The sequence below is a fragment of the Thunnus maccoyii genome, chromosome 20 (assembly GCF_910596095.1).
Source record: "Thunnus maccoyii chromosome 20, fThuMac1.1, whole genome shotgun sequence".
Taxonomy (NCBI): Eukaryota; Metazoa; Chordata; class Actinopteri; order Scombriformes; family Scombridae; genus Thunnus; species Thunnus maccoyii.
The window spans coordinates 15475104-15497425 of record NC_056552.1 but is presented as its reverse complement, the minus strand read 5'-3'; the positions used below and the strand labels follow the sequence as shown (position 1 = coordinate 15497425).

Here is a 22322-nt window from a genome sequence, read left to right as displayed (position 1 = left end):
TCCTCTTCAAATCCCTCTTTTCGTGCTGTATTCATGAGAATCCCGCGACATTCTGTGTTTCCCATTCGTGTCATGGTACTTACAAAAAGAAAAAAACCCTACAAGGCTAAAAACACATTGCTGGAAGATAAAGTGTCTGCTGCTGTTTTTCATCTGTCTTCCTCTCCGGCCGGTTCAACCCAGCAAGGTGCCTCATGTCTCTGAAAAGGGAAGAAGTTGGAGAGAAGAGCAGGATGGCAGCAGGGGTGGGAAGAGGCTGGGGGAGTCGGACGCTGCTGCTGTCGTCTGCCACCTTCATCATTACTATTAACAAGGTCCTCCTCGTCTCGGGCTGACCCCGAGGTTTGTACTGATGAAGAACATTACAGCAGAAGAATAAGGTGCTGTGAGACTTTTTATCCTCTTCTCTCTTCTGTACTATCCTGCCAGTCTTGTTTTGCATGAGTCGCGTTCAGTCTGGGCCTCACATCCAGCAGGTGGTGGGGATGTTGGGGCTCATTCCTGGGAACATTTTGGGAGGATTTGGGTGGGTGGGTGGGTGGGGGGGGGGGCCAGAGGGGTTTTAGTTTCCAGGCGGATGGAAGGAAGCAGGGTGTGTTTGAACCTGCATCGCTGTGGAAAGTATACAGAAAACACATTGTAAATATTACACTTCAAACCACAAAGAATCTCCCTTATTTGGCTGATCGAGGAAGATATTTTTCTTCCGTTTGCCCTCATACATTACGGCTCGTACCTTGTGGATGTCCGATGTAGAAGTGTTGGTGTGCTCCTTGCTGTGGTCCGTGCTGTGGGTGCTGGGGCACTGAGCCGGGGCCCTGCTGAGGAGGAGGCTGTAACATCACTAACTGGGGCTGACCGTGGCTCCCAGAATGGTGAGGACCTGACATGGCTCCCTGTACATGGGCCTGGAAGACCAAGAGGAGATTTGTCAAACGAAACATTTTATGTTTTTATGTCAACAAATGTTATCACGGACAAGTGATCCATACCTGTGCTATCTGTCCCAGAGGGTATGGGGGTTGGATGCCCTGGTGGCTGTGGATGCTGTAGCCCTGAATGGGGTAAGAGCCCTGCGGAGACGTGTGGCCTGGTGGCATGTTGGGCGGGGTGGGTGCTGACAGGGGACCTGAGTGGTACAAGGACTGGGGCTGTGGGCCTGACTGGGCATTCTGTAGGGAGAAATCACAGCATTGAAGTAAATCATAAATTAATTAAAATAGCTGCGTTCTATGAGGTGGATCTTCCAGAGGATGCAACCTGTGAAAGTGAGTCTGTCAGAGAACCTGAAGGTCAGACTGAACCTGTCCCTCCTCCCCAAATAACACCAAAACTAGTGGTGTGTTTCTGTGCTCGTCTTAACCTTATTAAATCTACATTTCCAAGTAACCACAAAAAGTACCATAAAAACTGAGGCATTATGCAGGAGCCTTTTGAAATGGGCTAGACATGTCTATCCATTATAATGTATTTAATCTAGACATGCAGACTTTGGAAGATCCAACCCGTGATTAGGGACACAGTCAATGTGTCCTGGTATATTTGGGGAAATCCAAACAGTCCTTGAGGGTCATCTCACCTGTCCAGGGCTTGGCGCAGCATGCTGGGGAGGGGGCTGGTTGCCTGTTGGGGTACTGGAGGGCTGGGGCTGATGCACTGCACCCGAGTGGTGGGAGAAGGACTGTGGAGCTACAGAGCAAAAAGATAAAGAGTCGTCATAAACCACATCCTTTCTAGTTCGCCTGTAATATGTTGTGAGACTCTTGATGGAAGAACGTTCTGTACTTTAGTTGAACCATCCAATGCTTGCGTATAGATATTCCTTTCACTACTGTGTAAGTTTGTCGTTGCTCACCGTAGATGCCCTGCTGTGGTCCCTGAGGCCCGTCTCCCTGTGTAGGGAACTGGGGGCCTCCTGGGGGTCCAAGGGCTTGTGGGTGGGGGCCCCCGCCTTGACCTATCATCCTGGCTCCACCCTGCAGCATGGAGTACATCGGCTGAGGAGAGAGAGAGAAAGGAGGGGAATAAATAAGCAGTTTTCTATCACATTATTGTTGTAACACATTGGTTTTAAATGTGGAGGTCCTACCTGTCCAGGGTAGGGCGTCATGGCCTGGATGACCTGCTGCTGGCTGTATTGCTGTGGGTTGTACTGAAGGTAAGACTGAGGGTAGGGGGACGCTACCAGGGGAGCCCCAGCTGCTGACGCTGCAGCTTGCAGCATGGGGGGTGCTGAAGTACCGTGGTCAGAGCGCGGAGCTACGACTGAGCCTGGAGAGGGTAAAGAATTATCAAGACAACAGATGATGGTTTTTCAAGTGAAAGGCTTCAGTCTCAGGACTCTGTTCATCTATTCAAGTGTGTTTCATGATCGATGAGCCTTTGACTGACAATTTTGAGGCTACTCGTTTTATGACAAACAAGACTAAAACAATGTTTTTAAAATGAAACTACAAATTATAACAACCTAAAGCACAGTGGATTTACCTTTGGTCCTGGGGTATTTTCCCTGGCTGACTGTAGACATGGTGTACTGGTACATTGGTGGGGGCTGCAAGACAGAAATGATCAAGAGGTCAACACACGAAGAAAAAAAAACAGTTGATGCATTGCTAGAATTAATTAGATCATTAGATTAGTTGAATAGACTGAATAGTTTGTCACAAGTCAATGTGACTTCTGGCAATGAGAGTAAGGAAGTCTCTAGTGCGCATGCTTTATGATCAGAGCATGCACACTAGTATGCATTCATCCAGTCAGTGTGGGAATGTCGCCACCAACACCAGATTTAAAAACTGTATACTTTGAAATACAAAGAGATTTACCTGGCAGTGATCAGCTTAATCAGTATTGTGTGAACACGTTTGGCAAGGACTTTAATGGAACAGACGTTCATTTATATGTGATAGTTCTGCACTGCAGGTTTAATTGTTTCAGTCATTTTTTTACTGCCAGCTTTAGATAGTAAAAGGAGAATCTTTTTAATATTAAGCTGTTCATCAGGCAAAACAAGACATCTGAAGATGCCACCTCGGGCTCTGGGAAACTGAACACAACATTCTTCTCACTTTTTACAGACTAAATGAGTCATAGAGAAATAGTCATTGAGAAAATAATTGGCAGATCAATTCATAATGAACAGCCCAAAATAATCTGTTGTTTTTTTTTAAATCAGATGCTTTCTCAGCAGTCCATCTGTTGTACTACACTTGTGTTTAGTGAGATTTCCCATGTCTTAAAATTACACTGGTAGTGAATGTTAATGTGCATGTCTTGTTTGATAAAAGGAGTTAGTTCATGTTACAGGTTCAGGTTCAGGTTGTTACTTCCGAACAAAACAGTATAAATGATACAGCAAAGAAACACAGTGGCCCGTGTAAAAGTCTTTTCGCTTATGTACCTGCACAGAGTGGATCTGCGAGACGTAGGAGAGGTAGGGGGCGTTGTAGAGTGGTCCTTGTCCTCCTGGGTGCTGAAGGACCACTGGGCTTGGAGGAGTGGGCCGAGGTGGGGTGGGTGCAGTGTTGGGTTTTGACTGTATGATAAAACAACCAGAGGTAAATAAATCTGCATGTCACAGCAAACCACGAGGGTCTAAATACAATCTCATCTTCAATACAAGACAATTTTCTATATAAATAATATTGTGCCAACAAGTCTTTGACTGTAAAATTGACTTTATTTATTTTACATTATAAAGATTTAAGAGGAGTAAATTAGCTTACCATGGGCATCTGAGGTTTGATAGGGTTGAATTCTTTAGCGTTGGGGTTTAAAGTTGATTTCTTTACTTGACTAGAAGACATGAAAGAAGGAAAACATTTGTTACACATTTCACATCACAATGAACTTCGACCAATCTCCAAATCCTTTCTGAGACTCACTCTGCTACGCCCTCTGGCCGCTCTGCTGTGTCAGACCTGGCCTCCTCGCTTCCTGGGGTCCTGGCTGGCTGAGGGACGGCTGGTGACTGCCTGTCTGAAACTGATGATGTAGTGGCAGCTGCTGGGGCTCCAGATGTTGTGGCAGTTTCCTTAGTGGGGTCCTCCGCAGGGGCTGGTGAAGGCTGAGGTTGGGGCTGGGAAGGGCTGGAAGCTGGAGGCTGAGGTTTGGCCTCTGAAGCGTCTGATGAGGGTTTGGCTGTGTTGGGTTGGTCGACCTCACTGACAGCGGGAGGCGTTGCTGCTGCTGGAGAGCTCGGAGAGCTTGAGCTGCCTCCGCTCGATTGGAGCTGGAAGAAAAGAGGAAGATCAGGAGGGATGCAAGTGACGGCAAAACGAGAAAGGAAGGAATGAAGACTTCACAAACAGATAAATCTAAAAAACTAACAACTATTTTCATTATCAATTAGTCTGGTGATTATTTTCTTGATTAATATCAGCTTGTTTTTATCAAATCAACAGTCCAAACCCCCCCAAAATAATCAATTTACTTTAAAAGAGAGAAAAAACAGTAAATCCTGACAATTGAGATGCTGGAACCAGGGTATGTTTGACATTTTTGCTTGAAAAATTATTCAAACATTAATCAAGAAAATAGTTACAGATAGTTACAGTTGACTGACTGATCGCTTGTCAGCTCAAAATTATATGGAGTTAAAAATCACACATTCATTCAAGGTCTTAATAAGACGTTTTTTTTTAGCTTTTGAACTGGAGAATAACATAATTTGCACTCAAAAGCTAGTGCTGGGCCAGTAGGATTTAGATGAAGACTAGCAAAATGTAGATAACATGTCCACCAAAACGGAGCTACAACTGATTTACTCCTATATAACAGACCAGCCATAATCAGAAGTGAGGAAAGTTTGAGTTAATATGTTGCACAAGTCTTCCCCCTTAGAGACAGTGTTGCTAACACAGTGACTTTCTCTGCGATTTTCACAACCTTTTGCTTTTCAAAAAAAAAGCACCTGGCGACTTTTTGGGCAAACCTTAATTTCCCTCCTTGAAGGGACTCGCCAGTATTTCTCAGTGAATGAGTGCTATTGTGTCTTTGGCTCTGTGGACTGTGTTCATTGAGTTGGAAAGAGCAGCGGCGCCTTCAGTCAACCAATCATCAGCAAGTCAGAGACATGAATGAACTATGAATGTGCGTACCTAACAACCAATCACAAATCTGCAGGGAATTCCTTCTCCTTTGTTTTTATTCTCATCAATTTAACTTGTCTTGACTATTTAAGTTTGATTTTTTACACAGAGTTTACAATAGTGAGTTTTTTCCAGTTTGACTTTGTTTTTTTAAAATCTTGTTTATCTTAGCAAACGTCATGATATGACAGATATGCAAATTAGTGCATGATGTCATCTAGTGAGCAGGCTTCAGCTTCCCACCAAAAATAGTTGGCAACACTGCTTGGAAAATCTTATGAGTCGAAATGTATTATGAGTCAAATAATTTCATATACAGTTTTACATTAAAGTAAGTCAATAAGTATTCAATGTCATGATACATGTTAATGGTCACAACCAAATGAATAAATCATGAGTGATTTTTTAAAGAGACGTCAAACATCATTGATGTCTCAGGACACGGCCTCTTGATTGGTCACAGATTCTCTAATTTCACGCTTCACAGAAAGGCGACTCAACTCTTACCCTGAATTCCTTGCCAAATTTCCGCAGCTCCTCAATCTGTGACCTTTGCTGAACTGAGGGAGCTGGCGGAGGAGAGAGGAGACAAAGGTTAATTAATGAAAATGTGAATTTTGCAAACTGAAGACTCACTTGCATACTGTCATAAACACACAGGGCGTGAAACTAGGCATAAGTGGATTGTGTATTCCAGTAATTTATGTGCCCATTAAGTTAAGGCTTCATCCGTTTAGTGTGTCTTGTACACACCTTTACTACTCTTGCTTTCCTCTGTGCTGCTGGGGCTCTCAGCTGAGCGTTCTTTTGCAGCTGCACCAAGGATCTCATTCACTGTGAAGACAAAGAGACATACGGCGAACTAATTAGTCGTAGCGCTTCATTAGATTCCACCTTCAATACTTGGCAGTCGCCTACTGCTTACGAGGTGACTGTAACATTCTGGCAGATGAAGTTCACATCATTAGAGAATTAAAAAAAATTGGTTTACACTTTGATTTCAAACTCTTGACTATATAACAAGAACAGGAGGCGACAGGTGGGACAGTACCATCTACAGGGAAGAGAGGGGCAGGGCCAGACGTCTTCTGGGCAGGCAGAGAGACAGATGATGTGTCCAAATAAGGCGTGTCCTGGGAAGGGGCTGATTTAGGAGAGCGAGTGGCTGCAAGGACACAAAGGAAAATATATTGAGGTCAGCTTTTGGTCGAAATCCATCTATAATAAAAGGAGAAGATTTTATACCAGCAGTTGACTAAATGTGACCGTACCTGTAGACTGATTGTGAGTGTTTGCTGTGCGGACTGTTCTGCTCGACTGTGGATTTCTTTGGGCTTTGGGAGATGTTCTGGCAGAGACTGAAAGGCACAAAAGGAAATTATAGTTTTCCCCTCATTCATACTGCATGAGCAACATGTCCAGATACTGTTGAAACACCCTTACCTCCGTTAACAGGCCTGCCGGCGTCTGACAGCGAGTGTGGAAGTGAATGGGAATGTGGGACTGTGTGTCCGTGTGGGGCAGGAGGGCTGGCTGGGGATTGAGCAGCAGAAGCGGAGGTTCCTGTGGCTGCTGGTCCCGCTGGAGAGGCGGGTGTGTAGGGGCTCGCGGGGCCAGAGCCCGGGCCTGGGCTTGGGCTTCCCTGGGGGTGGTGGGGAGTGTAGGCCCCGCCTCGGCCTGACAGGGGGCTGCTTCTCTCTGATGGGGAGACGCCAGGTTGGGCCCCAGCGGCAGAGGGCAGCGGGGGTCTCGGGGAAGAGGAAGAGGAGGATGGAGGGGTGGAGCGGTAACCGCCACTTAGACGATTGTGGGGTGGAGGCCCGGAACCTCTCTCGGCTCGCTCCCGGTTCATCTCTCTCTGACGTTGAGGTAATGGAATGTACTTGCCCTCCCTGACAGGAAGATTAAACATCACAATGAGACAACGAGCACAGGTGAGGTAACAGTCGACAAGTTTTCCTTTTTTCTATTTTACTGCACTGGTTTCAGCCCCAACCACTTCATGAATGCACAAGACCTCCAGATTTCAAAAATAAGCCAATAGTTCCAACTGCATCACTATGGAACAGTAACTTATAAATATAGCTGATTGATATTTATTAAGGGCTGCAACTAACAATTCTTTTTATCATCAATTAATAGGCAGTGTATATTTTCAATAAGCTGATTGGTCTAAAAAAAACAAAACAAACAAAAACATACGAACACTAACTAACTAACTAACCAAAGAAGAGAAGAAAAAACTCCACCACACTGTTGCATAACATTTGGTGGGGTCAGTATTCACAAGCAGTGGGTGGATTGTAAACTAATATCTTAAAGGAACATTTCATCAATTTTCAACCTTATCATCTCTAGCGATCCAAATTAGGGATATAGTGTGTAAAACGCCTGCAGTTGTGGCTGATGTTCTGTGTCTCGAGGTGCAGCTGTTCTTCCGGCACCAGCGCTGTCATTTGACGTGTAAAGTGACGTAGTTGGGGGCAAAGAAGAACTACAGGTTATTTCAGCTTGGATTTCTAGTCTTCTCGTCTGGGTAGCTGGGAGGCGTCTGGATGCTGCTCAAAAACAAAACTTCCTTGTTCTCTTCGGTTGTATTGCAAACCAGCTACATTTCCAACAGTGAAAATGGTGTCCCAAAATATGAGTGCAGAGGAAGTTATGGATGAGGATATGTTTTACGGTGTTTTTTTGCTGACTCGGATATTCAGCTGTGTTTATTCGCGCCGGGGGGGGGGCGTAGCACACACTAAGGAATTTGATGCTTCAACTGCTGCTACATCAACACTTACTTAACATCCACATAAAACGTGAAATGTCCCGTTAAGTAAGACAAGCACTACCTTCTCTGAGCAGCCTCTCACCTGTTGTTGGCTCCGGGGCTGTCTCGGCCCCTTTCTCGCTCTCTGTCACGGGGGCTCTCGCGTCCCCTCTCCCGATCGTTGCCATCACGCACCACGGCGCTGTACTTGTCCTCCTCAGTTTTGCCGTCGTCGTTTTCCAGGCTGACGCGGTGGCGATACTGGGGACTGGACTCGATTTCACTGGCCAGGCGAGCGGCGCGTGCCTCCCTCTGCCGATAGACCTCAGAATTGCCTCTTTCCAGCGGCACACTGAGCGGCGAGAAAAAAGGTGGGAAAAAGAAAACAAAGAAGGGAAAGAAACCTTTAAAAACTGCGGATTAAGTCACTCCACAGGGAGAGTACTGGTAGATATCCAGTGTTTTAACCAAGGATGCTTCCTCTTGAATTAACTGCAGGTGACGTTCATCTCTACATCAAACTTGACCATTATTAAATTTGATACTCAGTAGAGACGTAGTAGTAGAAGTAAATGTTTCCATCCCTTTCTGGTTTAACTTGTAAAATAATTGGTTCCTAAATACCGTATTAGTCAGAATATATGGTGACCCTGATAATAAGACACCCCCCCATTTTTCCAACACCTGTCTTTGGAAAAATACTTTTTGAATATAACTTACATCATCGTATAGTTACATCCTCACACGCTCTCCTGACAGGCTCTTGGAAGAAAAACTATTTTCTCCAGCATTTAGCGTTTATAAGACAGCCTGTTTGTCTTTCTGAGCTCCTTATTATCTGTGACAGCGGTATTTGGCAGTTGGACATATTTCTGCAGTAGAGATGTCAGAAGATGTTTTGGACTCGTTTTCACTCGTCATTAATTAATTTCCTCTGTGGCAGAAAAACACGTTACACGAGCCTTCAGAAACTCCTGCAGATTAAACTGGACTAACCAAACACGTTTAGTGCTGACTGACTAACACACTCACTATAAACAGACTTTAAGACACTTGCTAGCTTAGCAACATTAAGGCTACAGATAACCCATAATGCAACACTCCATGTAGGAGTCAATTTTACACCAGTACTTTATCCATTCAAAAAGAATATCTGATGTTGTGAACACGTAACAGTCTAGACCCCGACCCCACTTTTTCAGACATATTTCCAAGAAGAAAAAAAAAAACTCATCTTATATTAGGACCAATACGGTAAACTTTTCAGATAAAAAAAAAACAAACAAACAAAATAAAGATCAACTCTTAAAAACCCACAAGCAGATGTGATTAAAAAAAAAAAACTTTAAATTAGTAAAAATACATGAAATAAAATGGTTTAACTAGTGCTTTTTCCTGTAGTTGTTGGCTTGTCTTAGTAATAATAATTGATCAATGATTCCTGAAGGCAATGAATCTGTATAGAGACTTACGTATACATGGAGAGGCTGGAATCATACGTTGACGTGACTCCATATTTCACTTCATTGTATCGAAACATCTCATTGGCATCCCAACCATTGGACTGAGGAAAGAAAAGTAGAGATTCATGGGTTAGTAAAATAACAGGACAGCAGATTTTATTATCAACATGTTTCAAAAGACCGAGGCCTTGTTGAATAATTATCTAACTAAGTGGCTGTATGAATATCTGAGGGGGCATTACACCATTTCTGAGGCTAAAGAACATTTTATATCATGATGGTCGGTTTGTGTTTCTGCGTGTTGAAGAGACGCAACAACTCACAGCATCGTTGTCCAGATTATAACTCTCTCCGTTGCTGTCTCCTCCCTCCCATCTCTGCAGCACTTTCTCCTTGTGTTCTCCGTTGACGCGGGTGGAGCTGATGGCGGTGTCTGTGAAGGTGTCTGAAAATCAAAGACAGGACAAGATTAAACGCTCTAAAAATGTTTCCTTTGGCAAGATTTGCCTGCAGCCTGCATTTAGTTCTGAATCAGAACAACAAATTATGTAATTGTATGTTATTATTTGCTTCTTCTATAAAAACTGGGTCCCATGGCTTCTAAAAATGATTTTCTCTCCCTTTCCCCCCCATGAGATCAAAAGGCAATTCAAAGCCTAACACACAGTCTAAAAACTCTTCACTTTGTGTTACTTTACTTATTCACTTTCAGGCTTTGTCATAGTTTGCAGCACTCAGTAAACAGCATGGACTCTTTAACACTCATTTTCACACTTTAATAGCAGATTTTGCCAACAACTTCAGAGGGAACTACAAGTCTTTGCTACAACTGTGCTGCAGGTGAATGAATAACGTGTTTGTTATGTGTTTGTACCTTTGGTGGCATAGTTGAGGTCGACGTCTCTGCAGATCATAGTAACCAAGTCGGAGGGACTGAAGATCATGGTGTCAGTGATGTCCTCCCTCCGTGGCGGAGCTGATGTCGAGCCCTCCTCCTCGCTGCGTTTGTGTACAGCATCCACGGCCAACTCGCACTAATGGCCGAACGGACAGGAAGAAACGTGAGGACTGTGTGAACTTGCACAACAGAATTTAAACAACAAAAGAAGAGACCGCTTTTTTTCTTGACAGGAGATCACTACTATACAGAATACATCTACTACTGCTACTACAGGATTACTTGCGGTGCTTCATTTAAACTCGAAGAGGGAAGCCTGTGTGCTCAACATGTGATTCTTACCCGAGAACTGAGGGTCTTGAATATGCCTTCAAACACGCTGCCATTCTTCACTCTTATATCACAAGTGGAACCCTGAGAGAGAGAGAGAGAGAGAGATTTTATTAAAACTTTATTTACCCAGGAGAGTGAGTCAAAAACAAATTTAGATCCAAAGTTGCACGTGTACTGTACATTGTATGGTGTAAATATTTCATAAAGACACATCAGAAGTAGCTATGACATGAACCTTTTCACAAACAAAAGTAATATATACTGTTTTTCCGAGTCAGATGGCAAAAGTATTTTAATCAGCAACAGTTGCCCTTCACTGCCTGAGTCAGATACAGCAGATCTTGATAAAACTGTAGCTACTTTTACAGTAATGTAGTTTACGTCTCACTCATAAGTCTACTGCGGTACTTGTCAGAGGGGATGATGCAAGCCATTGATTCTCTAGAATAATGAGCACCGAATCATCATGTTCTTGAGAAGGACTCTGAAAACAAGCCAAATGACTTACCACGACAGCTGTGAGGAAATGAAGCATTCTGGCATTGTTGTAGACACCCTCGAAAACCTTCAGATGGGAAAAGGCACAAAGTATCTATCAAAACAAAGTTTCACAAAGACGTGACGTAAAACCTGGTAAGTGTTGTATCTAAAAGAATGTGGTCTAATGCTGGAAAATGTGACTGTAATGTTAGTGTTAAGCACTGAAGCTGTATTACAGAAAACTTCCTAATGTCCTTTTTATACAGGACACCCACTTAAGCCACTGACCCATATTTGATCCATATATAGATCATATAGATTTGACTATGTGTTAGTTTTACACAAGACTATTTTCTTTTAGTAAATGAGTGTTAATGATTGTAAACATAGCAATAAAACAGCCATATATTTTGAATTATGATCACTTGAGAAACATACACTGATTTCCCATCTATAGTTCCAACTCTGGAATTATTATGTATGTTAATACTCTTTAAACAAAGTAGGAGGTCAAATATGTGATGGGTTAAGACATTTCTACAGGTCTTTCTCTGTTGTGTGTTTGTTTGGTGCCCAACTTCTCTGGAGAGCAATACTCACAGGAGATGACTGGAATGATGGCTTTGCAGAGGTTCGATTCCTGAGAGAAACAGCACAGTTAAAACATGTTTGTCTGCTTAGAGGCAACAGGGATAAAACTTGTTTTCAAAGCCTGTCAAGGCAGTGTCACATTCCACATTGCACATATACAGTATATAGGCTAGTCAGAGAGAGGTTGACAAGTTCGCTAAGAGGTCTGACAAGTTCCTAAATCAATAATCCTACTGCACTGACAGTCTCTATGTACAGTGCATAATGGTTCATCTGGTGTCACCTGTTATGAACATACTTTACAGATAATGACAACCTGTCTTGTTTGAGTGCTGCTGATCAGAAACAAGAAAAGCTTTTACTTTTGGGGTTTGGTGATAGAAACACATCTTGACAATGGCACGTTTTTCAAGACGGTGATGTGTGTGTAGTATTGACTTCAATCTCCAATATCAGTTAACACCTCAAAAAACATGTTTTAATTGAGCTGACCCCTTAAAGATTGATGTGACCTTTTTGAAAATTGAGCTCTTCAAGAATGGAAAGGGAAAGAGAAAGCTACAGCATTGATGAGAATAATACTTTCACTTTCACACATTCAATGAAGCATTTATGAGCCATGTGGATAATAAATGCACACTCTATATGCAATACACACATGAAATGTCGCATACACGGTTACAAAACAAAGACTGACAAGAGCTCAGTAAACACACACTCATCTCAGAGAGGAAGCCCACATATGACCTTGTGCTGGCCATAAAACCTCTTCAGTGTTTATTATAACGTGTCTATAGCAGCGTTTACTTTAGCATCAAAGACGTGTTGTTGTAAAATATAAAATTGTTCGATCATCAACGTCCCCTCTCTGGCTCTGGCAGGCTAGATAAACTTTCTATCTGCCTGTATATGTTGATTTGCAGCTCATTGCTTTCGCCAAACTTGAACCCCACCTCGCTTATTTGTCTTCAGTTCAACATGAGCACTCCGATTGGCCACATGCACATCAATCAAACACAAACTAATCTCATTGGTCTGGAGAGAAGCTATACTCCGGGGACACGCCCACAGCGCTTTAACCGGTAGGCCTGAGTTACAGGCGGATCCCCGGACTGTCCTGACAGGAACCTCCCCACCCTACTCACCTCCCGGCCGGGGTCCTGTTGCCGCTGTTGATGCCGCTGACTGGGGAAGACACACCGGCGGGGCCCGTGGTGCCGTTAGACGCTTTTCTCCCGCCGGAGCCGGGTTGCTGCTGCTGTTTCAGCATTGCGAAGCACAAGGCTTAGACAGTACAAAGTGTACGCTAACTTATAACACTAATACCGCCCGACGTGAAGTTGTTTTGGACGCTATCTTTAGTGAATATCAGCTGTCCCGAGGAGCCGGTGTAGCCTCAATAAGACCGGCTATTGTAGCTAATCTTGCTAAGAGAAAACCAGTCGCGTGTGGCCTAAAATGAAACGGCAAAACACGCCCGCTAATTAAATGCAATGCAACGTATAACTTAACAAAATCCCCCGACTATTTGCTTTATAACCGCCGTGGTTATGTCAATGCAAGCGACTAATAAAAGTCGAGTTTCCGTTTGATTATTTAGCAATGGCAGGCTCAGTTAGCATTAGCTCTGCTTCTCAGGCTCACTTCGGCGCTTTCCTCTCCGGGATTTACTTTCCTCTCTCGGTCGCGTCGCCGTTACTCCGGCACCGCTGAGCCTTCCGGTAAAAAATATAAGGTCTCGGCGTTACTGTCAGTTGCCTTAGAAAGTTGGATTTGTTCAGGGTTCTGACGAGGAACCTGCTGCGGTCGGTCAACACCACCTCTCGGTAGGTTCACTTGACTCAATCCGCGCGCGGCTGACTGGAAACCGGCTGGAAGGGGGAGGGGCGCGCACATAGAGTGAGTGAGTGAGTGAGTGAGTGTGCACTGGATCGATTATCGATCGATCCTGATTTATCTCTGATATTAATCACAATCAGATTCGCAAGTACAAGGGATTTAATGTGCTCCAGGTGTCAACAGGAAAAAAAGCAATATATATGAGCATTAAAGATCCCCTCCAGACATGTGTTAAGATGTATATAAAATACATTACACATACATTATACTTCGAATAATGTGTATCTGATATGGTTTTTCCACAAAAAAGTTAAATTATCTTGTTAAAATCCTTGAAATGACATCTACTTCTTCTCCCTCATTAAACATCCAGAATCTATGAATATGCAATTATGTTTCATTTCAGACGTTTAACTGCTGGACACAAGATGTCTTCTACTTCGCTATAAAGTCCATTCTCAGTGTTTCTGCACTGGAGCAGTGGTTCTCAAGCAGGGGTCCGGGGACCCCCGCGGGTCCTTGAGGGAGTTCTCGGGGGAATAGTTCATATTCACCATTTCATTCATTATAGAAGTGAGTCCAATGTGATTAAGAGTCATACAAGTGACTATTCTAATTATAGGTTTCATTTCCTCCGCAGTATTGTTGACAACTATAGAATTCTGGTCTAAAACAGATCTAACAACCAACATTTTTCCCGAAGGAGGTCCCTGAAGCGAAATCTTGTCAAATGGGGTTCCGTGACCTTATGTGTATTGATTTAGGGGTCCTTGTTATAAAAAAGGTTGCGAATCACCGCACTGGAGGCTTCACGTTTCCACATTACACTTGTATAAGTTGAATATTGGATCAGGATTGGCTCCAAAGTAGCTGTGATGTCACAAATCATGCTTGTATGTGCACCCAATAAAATGGGATTTTCAATGAGAACAGAGAAACTTTTCACTGTCAGCAGATGAATGTGAAAACAGCCATCTAGTGTCAAACTCTGCGCATACATCATTCTGCACAGTGAAGCTCCAACATTCAACTGTAGGAACAAGAGGAAAAACATATTTCTGCGTGGAGGGGGACTTTAAACAATAAACATAAACACAAACATAATAGTGTAAGAAAGGGGACAGTCATTTACATTTCTGTGTTGTGGGCGTGTACTATGTGCATGCATATTGACATGATAAAAAACTGTATGCAAAAAAGCAGGATATAAATAGAAGTACGAATTCCAATGTAGATATAAATATATATGAGTGTAAATAAACTATGTGTGTGTATTAACAGGATATATACTGTATGTACAGTTAACAAAAAATATCTATATACATTTACACGGTGCAGGACAGACAAAGATACAGTATACACAATATGAATTAAGATGAGATATGGAGGTGAAGTGAAGTTTTTTCAGAAGTGGGAATCGAGTCCGCAGCGACCTTAACAAGAATATATTGTTTTTACTGTACACGTGGCAGCCGTCAAACAATGTTATTTAATCTATAAACTGTCATCACCTTCATATTTAACGATTACACCTTCACCTATCACCTTTATATCGCTGCTGCTTGCTTATATATTCATTTATATATTTAATCAATAACTTACAAGGACAGGTAATACTCAGGGAAACAGTCTGAACGGAGCCAACAGATTTGCCGGTGCGTCTATACAGCAGACATTACGGCTGTAAGCTGCAGACAGCATGGCAGCCTCCATGGAGAGCGTTTCTGTTACATAGCAGCAGTTATGTCACTTTCCCAAGGATCCTGATTTTTATTTAAAGAAAAGACCTCCTTCGTCTTCTGTCAAAGAAATTGTAAGTACCTTCGGGTAATTTGTTAGTATAGATACGTCCAAATACTAAAGGTGGTAGTATTGGTGTAGGCGCATGAAAAGTGTCAGAGTTCTTCTGATCCATAAACTGTATGTAAAGATCTTTATATACTTATATATATATATCCTATATATCCTACATAGACTGTAGGATATATAGGATATATGTCCATTTCTTTGGATATAGAGGATATGTCTATGTTCTATAGTCAATGTAGATCTACGTATCTTTTTCTACATATATACAAAATATCCGAAAGTCTATGTTCTGATCCCATTTGAAGTGAACTAGAAAACACCAGGTTGCCCTGGTATCTGCACACCTGGTGGACCAATACGTTTTTACCCAAATAAGAATTGTGAGTGTTGAGTTTGACCCAAAACTGTAGAGGAAAAATAACCAATCTCATTTATTTAAGTGGTGCTCCAATATATGTTTTGGTATCACCTATTCATCCTCTACAGGCTTGAAAGATGTTAGTTGTTCTTCCTAGAAAACAGAGGTTGTAACTGGATTAAATTCACGTCAATTACAGTGGGCAGTTTTCTATCAATTCAATTTGCAGTTGATAAGCAGTTTATTGTCATAGAAGACTAAAGAAACCAGAAAATATTCACATTTAAGAAGCAAGAATCAGAGAAATTTGAGTTTTTTTCTTAAAAAAATGACTCAAAGCAATTAATCGATCATGAAAATACTTAATGATAAATTTAAAAGTTGCTAAGTAATCGATTAATCGACAAATCATTGCAACTTTAGCTTAAATATTACAGATATCATAGTTTGACCTCCACTCTTTACTGCTCCTGTGGAAAAGTCATCGTGTCCACACTTCTGACTATCTAACCTTCACTCCACAGGTCTGCATCTCACATGTTGACAAAGAAGCTTCCCCACCTGCAGAGTTTTCTGTTACTGGTTTCCAGGCGTACCAGTCACCTTGCCAGACAGCGGTATGATGTCATCGTGGTGGGTGGAGGACATGCAGGGACCGAAGCAGCGGCAGCGGCGGCCAGAGTGGGAGCCGAAACTCTCCTGGTCACACAGAAAATACACACCATTGGTGAGAGAAAGAGCTTTGTTAAAAGGATAATTAACTTTAATAAAATGCTTGTTTCCCTAAGTCTGTCTATCCAGAGAGTTTTGTGGTTGTTTGCCAAGGCTTGATGATATGAGTGTGAACAATTTTCTAACAAAATATACAGTGTTTTAAACATCACGTTGCAGCTAAACTGCACCAGGGTGAACAGCAGTCAGTATTTCTGAGCCTTGTCAAATCTACCTGGGTAAATAGTTTGCAATCAGAGCAAGAGGAAAACATGTCTTAGTTTTGTTTTAATCAGTTGTCACCTTCAGGGATACGTGACCCTTGACTGAGTCCTGTCCTTCTCTGCAGGTGCCTTGTCCTGTAACCCGTCTTTAGGAGGAGTAGGGAAGGGCCAGCTTGTGAAGGAGGTGGATGCTCTTGATGGACTGTGCGGTCGAGCAGGAGACTGGGCCGGGATTCATTTTTCCATCCTGAATCGTAGAAAAGGCCCCGCTGTGTGGGGCCCGAGGGCTCAGCTGGACCGCCAGCGCTACCGCCAGTTCATTCAGGTATCAAAAGTTGAGTATAATAGGAGTTTTTTGGGGGTTTTTTCTGTGACTGAAATAAAAAATGCCATTAATCATCTGTGTGTCTGTTTCTCATTCAGTCCGAGCTGCTGTCTACTCCCAGGTTGACGGTGCTGGAGGGCTCAGTGGAGGAGCTGCTGGTTACGGAGCCAAACCCAGAGAAGCCCGGATGCCACAGAGTCACTGGGATACGTTTGGGTAGGCAGCAAATGAGAACTGTCTGCCAGTGTTTACCTCAGCTGTTGTTATCTCACCATTGCTAATAAGATTTTAAATAAAATCTAGTAGCCAGCCAATAGTAATAAGGTATGCAAAGATTTGCCAATTGTCATCAACACATTTTTTTTAATGTTTGACCATTTTTGTCCTTGTTACGGTTTATTATTAAAATTCAAATGCATTTTTATTGTCTTATTTAAATTCTTTTAGTTTACTCGGCAAATTTCTATGTGAAATTTTCCTCACAAATGGATTTCTCACCTCTATTAAATCAGTGTATATGTGCTAATATGTTAGCTTAATTCTCAATATTACAACAATTTGACATCTACACTTTCAGAATTTTCCAGAAGTACTACACTAATAATTTTATTATGCTTTTGCACCTCTTTCATCATCTTCTCAGCAAACGGAAGCCACCCGATCTCAGCCAGCTCTGTGGTTCTTACTACTGGTACTTTCTTGTCTGGCTCCCTCTTCATGGGCCAGACCACTTCCCCCGGGGGTCGGATAGGAGATGCTCCATCAAGTGCTGGGATATCCCACACGCTGAGAGAGAGGCTGGGGTTAAGGATTGGTAGACTCAGGACTGGTACTCCTCCAAGGATTGTGAAGGATTCAGTAAATCTTTCCCAGGCTGAGCTTCACCCCCCTGACAGTCATCCGACCCCCTTCAGCTTCCTTAATACCCACACACGCTGCAAGGTAAAGTTTAGTCAAAGTACTCTTTAAAAACACTAAAAAATGCTATAGTATACTTGAATTAACATTTTTTATTCATGAATCGATTGTTTAGTCTATAAAGGACATAAGTCTTCTCCTCTTCAATACAGTAATGTGCTTTATTCACTAAAAGAGTCGAAAGCCCAAAGTGATGTCTTTAAGTTGCTTATTTTGCCACAGCAACAGTCAAAAAAGACACCATTGTTTAATTTAAAATCATATGAAAGCAGCAAATCTGTATGTTTAAAAACTGTAGCCAACCAATGTTTGGCTATGTAGTATTTTTATTTGTTGTTGATGTAAAGGATTAGTCTAGTATAAAAATGTGTCACTTTCACAAATGGTCATAGTCTAAAATAGTTAATTTTGCTAGATAATTGATGAATCAACTATTTTTTCAGCAGCAGTATTTGGGTATAATCCCACAGCTAAAGGAATGTTTAAGATTTATGTGTAATCTATAATATGTTTTATAAATAAAGGATTTCTACACCATTTCCTTACATTTTTTAAATAATGTTATTCATTATTTAATGTGTCGTGTCAAATTTTTGAAATTAAACACTTCAGCCTGAGGAGCAGTTGCCGTGCCACCTGACCTTTACTACTGCTGGAGTAGAGAGAGTGGTGAAGGAGAGTCTTCATCTCAACTGTCACATACAGCAAGACACCAAGGGTCCCAGGTACAAACATTTTTATACATATATACCTACATACATACATATATGTATATATGTGAGACATTGTGGTCAGCATGTTGTGAAACTCAAAGACAATACAACTCCTCCTTGTCTCTCTCAGATACTGCCCCTCCATTGAGTCGCGAGTGCTACGTTTTCCAGGCCGAAAGCACCAGGTGTGGTTGGAGCCTGAGGGGGTGAACTCTGACCTTTTGTACCCTCAGGGTCTGTCCATGACTATGCCTCCTGACATGCAGCTCCGCCTCATCAGAGAAATCCCTGCTATGCACCAAGCTGAGATCCACACACCTGGTACACATGCCTACATCTCTTGTATCTTCATAGTAACAACTGATTAACACCGAGCTGTCTCTATAACATCTACCGGTTACAATTAAACAACTCTTAACTCTAAATTCAAGGCTGCAGCTCTCAGTAATCCTTTGCTGATGTAAAATATTTCAAGACAGAAATGTGTTGCGACTGCCTGAATGTTTTTTGGGCTTTTCCAGGTTATGGCGTGCAGTATGACTTTGTGTGCCCCACTCAGCTGAGCCCTGCCCTGCAGGTGAAAAGCACTCAAGGTCTCTTTCTGGCCGGACAGATCAACGGAACAACAGGATATGAAGAGGCGGCTGCACAGGTAGCTGCATTTCTTCATACTTTATATTTAGCTATTAAGAGTTTATGTAATTATTGCAGGTCATAAAAAAATCACCTTTGTGATAATTTCACCTCCTCTGGATATCCTCTCTACACAGCATCACACACACACACAAAACTGGAAGCACAGACTCGCTTATTGTTTATGTGTACAGATTTATAGTTGGACTCAGATGCATTGCTGCGAGTGAGATGAGAAGATCAATACCACTCTCTCTCTGTACAGCAGCCGCTTAGTTTAGTATAAAGACTGGAACCGGAGGGAAACAGCTAGCCTGGCTCTGTCCAATGGACTATTTCTTGGGCAGGAGCAGTGGGTAAAAGGTAAGGTTGAGACTCCAGGAAGTTGCTGCTCCGGGCCAAGAAATAGTCCAGTACATAACCCCCTGAGAAACATTTAGATTGTCTATTCTACACATCGGTTTTGTGCGGATTAAACAAACGAGATGTTAAGTGTTAGTGAGCTTCAGAGGTGCTGGTTGGTGAATTTTGTTACAATTAGACAGAGCCAGGCTAGCTGTTTCCCCTCGTTTCCAGTCTTAATGCTAAGCTACGCTAACCGTCTGTTGGCTTTAGCTTCACATTTACCAAACAGACATGAGTGGAATCAACACTGTCTTGGCAAGAAAGCAAATAAGCGCATTGTCCAAAATGCCGAACTATTCCTTTAATATTTGTGCATATGTTGAAACAGATAAATATCTTTTAAAACAAATATTTCCTGAGTAGGGATTACTGACAGAACTTCAACTACTTCCAAGGTGCATGGAGGAGGAAAAAAGTCTGAAATATGACTTCCAGCACCCAATTTTTCTGTAAATGCTGCTGTTGTCATATGTATATATAAACATTGTGTAGATTATTCAGGTATCAATATTTATCTATCTGATCTAATTTGCATTACAAAACCACATCCAAATGAAATGTAAATGAATAAAAACAAAGGCTGCACTCTTGTTGCTTCATGTATTTTCTAATTTACAAATGACACTGATCCGCATCCTCACAGAAAAAATTGAAACCTGAGAAAATCTTGTTACTCTCTGTGTGAAGGGCTTGTGGGCGGGGGTCAACGCTGCTCGCTTGGCGCTCTCCATGCCTCCAGTGGCGCTATCTCGGACGGAGAGCTATATCGGGGTTCTCATCGATGATCTGGTGAGCCGAGGTGTTACAGAGCCCTACCGCATGTTCACCAGTCGAGCTGAGTTTCGCACCTCTCTAAGGCCGGACAACGCTGACCTCCGCCTCACGTTGAAAGGTAATTGTAGCCTCTTACAGACACACGTCAGGATGTGCAACCTGTAGAGCCATTATGGGTACCAGCAGTTCTACATTTTGTCTTTTAGCTTCTCTCCTGTCATGATCTTTCTCCTGTCAGGATTTGAGGAGGTGGGATGTGTGTCCTCATTGCGCTACCAGGAGGCTGTGAGAGTGAGGGACAGTCTCCAAGATGCACTAGCAGCTCTTCAGGCTCTCGTTCTGTCCACCGCAGCCTGGAGGAAAAAGCTGCCCGACATGCGAATGAGTGAGGCGAAGAGCACCGTTCTGACGTGAGTGACAAACATCTGGAATCAGCAGTGTCATGTCACCACATCTGCCCAGCTGAACATGTCTGACTTTTCATCTCAGGACTCAGTGAAAGTACATCTGTGGTCAATTTTAGGCTCTGATTGTTTCTGTGTGGCTTCTTTTTCTCTTCAGTGGTATGGATGTGCTGCAGTACAACGATATGTCCTTTGAAAGGTTGGCATCTGTCTTCCCAGAATGCCTTTCACTTTACATGGAATTCGCACAAAGACTCAAGATCGAAGGTAACAAAACAAAGAGTCTAAAGCCATGGTAGCAGGACAGATGAGGCTGTTGGGAATGTCGTTAGTTTAGCAGATATTTGGTCAGAAACCAAAGTAGAGCTGCAACGATTAATAGATTAATCGTTCAATTGATCGACAGAAAATGGATTGGCAATTTTTTTGATAATCAATTAATTGTTTTAGTCATTTTTAAAACAAAAATTTTAAATATTCACTGGTCACTGTTTCTCAAATGTGAGGATTTTAAGCTTTTCTGGAGATGTTACCTTTGGTATAATTGAGGAAATAATAGGTAGATGAATCGATAATGAAAATAATCATTAGTTGCAGCCCTAAACTAAAATATTGGACTAATTAAAATTTTGACCACATGCAAGATGAAAAGTCAGAAGATCATCTACGTCTGTACCAAATTTCATGGAAACTCATCCAGTAGTTGTTTAGATATTTCAGTGAGGCCAGTCGACATGGCAAAAAAATCATTTTGACATTTTGAGGGAAAAGAGGAATCTTGTCTTTATAAGATGTAGAAATTAAAACATGTGACAAACTGATTCAGACAGATTGTTATGGTTGCAAAGATAATAAACCTAAACTTAAAAAATGTGTAGCACAGGCCTCCTCCTGCATTGCCTTAAAATGTTGCTTTGGTATTTTGGTATTTTGACTCTTTAAGCTACCATAACAAACTTTCTCCTCATGTAGCTGTTTACAGGCCTCACTGTGACCGGCAGAAGAAAGAGATTGAGAGGATTCAGAAGGAGGAGAACATGTCTCTCCCACAGGACATAGACTATTTCTCTCTGCCGGTGTCTCTGTCTCAGGAAGTCAGAGAGATTTTGGACAGAGTTCGACCCAGCACTGTGAGTTTTTCATATTTTCTAAAGACTACCAGCCGAACCACCAGAGCTGCCTATAATTCAGTTAACACCTCCCTGATTTCAATGAACTCTTTTGCTGTTTTCAATAAAGAAATAATAATATGCGAGTAATTCCATGATTTATCTTCCAGCTGGGTGCTGCTACACGTTTGCAAGGAATAACTCCTGCTGCTATAGTCCACCTCCTCAACTATGTACACCACTCGGGGCAAAAGGAGAGAACACACAGAAACCAAAATGACCAAAAGGAGGAGACAGAAGAGGAGCTGTGTGCACAAAATGCATCTTTACCTCAGTGAAATGATGACTCGTAAAATGTCTTGTAAAAATGTGTGTATTCTTGAAAATGTACAAAAAATAAATTAAAGTATTTTAGGATATGTAGTATTTTCCTTTCATTTTCATGTAAAAAAAAATCTAAACGAATTACACAGCAAACAATCAT

General features: G+C 42.2%; 2 protein-coding genes across 2 annotated transcripts; one reads left to right on the top strand and one right to left on the bottom strand.

Annotated features, from left to right (window-relative positions):
• Nucleotides 1-500: 500 nt before the first annotated feature.
• On the bottom strand, nt 501-13652 carry LOC121886642 (ataxin-2-like protein). The gene is made up of 23 exons (XM_042396805.1): nt 12762-13652; nt 11626-11665; nt 11054-11110; nt 10555-10626; nt 10189-10348; nt 9638-9759; nt 9324-9415; nt 7955-8203; nt 6534-6982; nt 6362-6448; nt 6142-6255; nt 5844-5924; nt 5598-5659; nt 3885-4231; nt 3726-3795; nt 3401-3535; nt 2488-2551; nt 2090-2271; nt 1856-1997; nt 1580-1689; nt 993-1172; nt 737-908; nt 501-612 (listed from the first exon to the last, which is right to left on the bottom strand). Exons 1-23 carry the CDS (start codon nt 12884-12886, stop codon nt 563-565), a joined length of 3162 nt encoding a protein of 1053 aa, XP_042252739.1. The 5' UTR covers nt 12887-13652; the 3' UTR covers nt 501-562.
• Nucleotides 13653-14527: 875 nt separating this feature from the next.
• On the top strand, nt 14528-22223 carry mto1 (mitochondrial tRNA translation optimization 1). The gene is made up of 13 exons (XM_042398223.1): nt 14528-15268; nt 16147-16349; nt 16683-16882; nt 16981-17098; nt 17526-17824; nt 18413-18525; nt 18644-18834; nt 19035-19165; nt 20239-20443; nt 20564-20735; nt 20887-20996; nt 21702-21859; nt 22009-22223. The coding sequence occupies exons 2-13, from the start codon at nt 16160-16162 to the stop codon at nt 22174-22176; spliced, it is 2055 nt and encodes a 684-aa protein (XP_042254157.1). The 5' UTR covers nt 14528-15268; nt 16147-16159; the 3' UTR covers nt 22177-22223.
• Nucleotides 22224-22322: the final 99 nt, after the last annotated feature.

What these genes read in the sequence shown, in the direction of transcription:
- mto1 (XM_042398223.1), top strand. Translation starts at nt 16,160, where the DNA reads ATGTTGACAAAGAAGCTTCCCCACCTGCAGAGTTTTCTGTTACTGGTT. An exon ending in ATGAAGAGGCGGCTGCACAG is followed by an intron (nt 19,166 to 20,238) that starts GTAGCTGCATTT and finishes CTCTGTGTGAAG; the next exon opens with GGCTTGTGGGCGGGGGTCAA. An exon ending in ACAAAGACTCAAGATCGAAG is followed by an intron (nt 20,997 to 21,701) that starts GTAACAAAACAA and finishes CTCCTCATGTAG; the next exon opens with CTGTTTACAGGCCTCACTGT.
- LOC121886642 (XM_042396805.1), bottom strand. Translation starts at nt 12,886, where the DNA reads ATGCTGAAACAGCAGCAGCAACCCGGCTCCGGCGGGAGAAAAGCGTCT. An exon ending in CGCAGATCCACTCTGTGCAG is followed by an intron (nt 2,552 to 3,400) that starts GTACATAAGCGA and finishes TCTGTCTTGCAG; the next exon opens with CCCCCACCAATGTACCAGTA. An exon ending in ACCACAGCAGGGCATCTACG is followed by an intron (nt 1,690 to 1,855) that starts GTGAGCAACGAC and finishes TTTGCTCTGTAG; the next exon opens with CTCCACAGTCCTTCTCCCAC.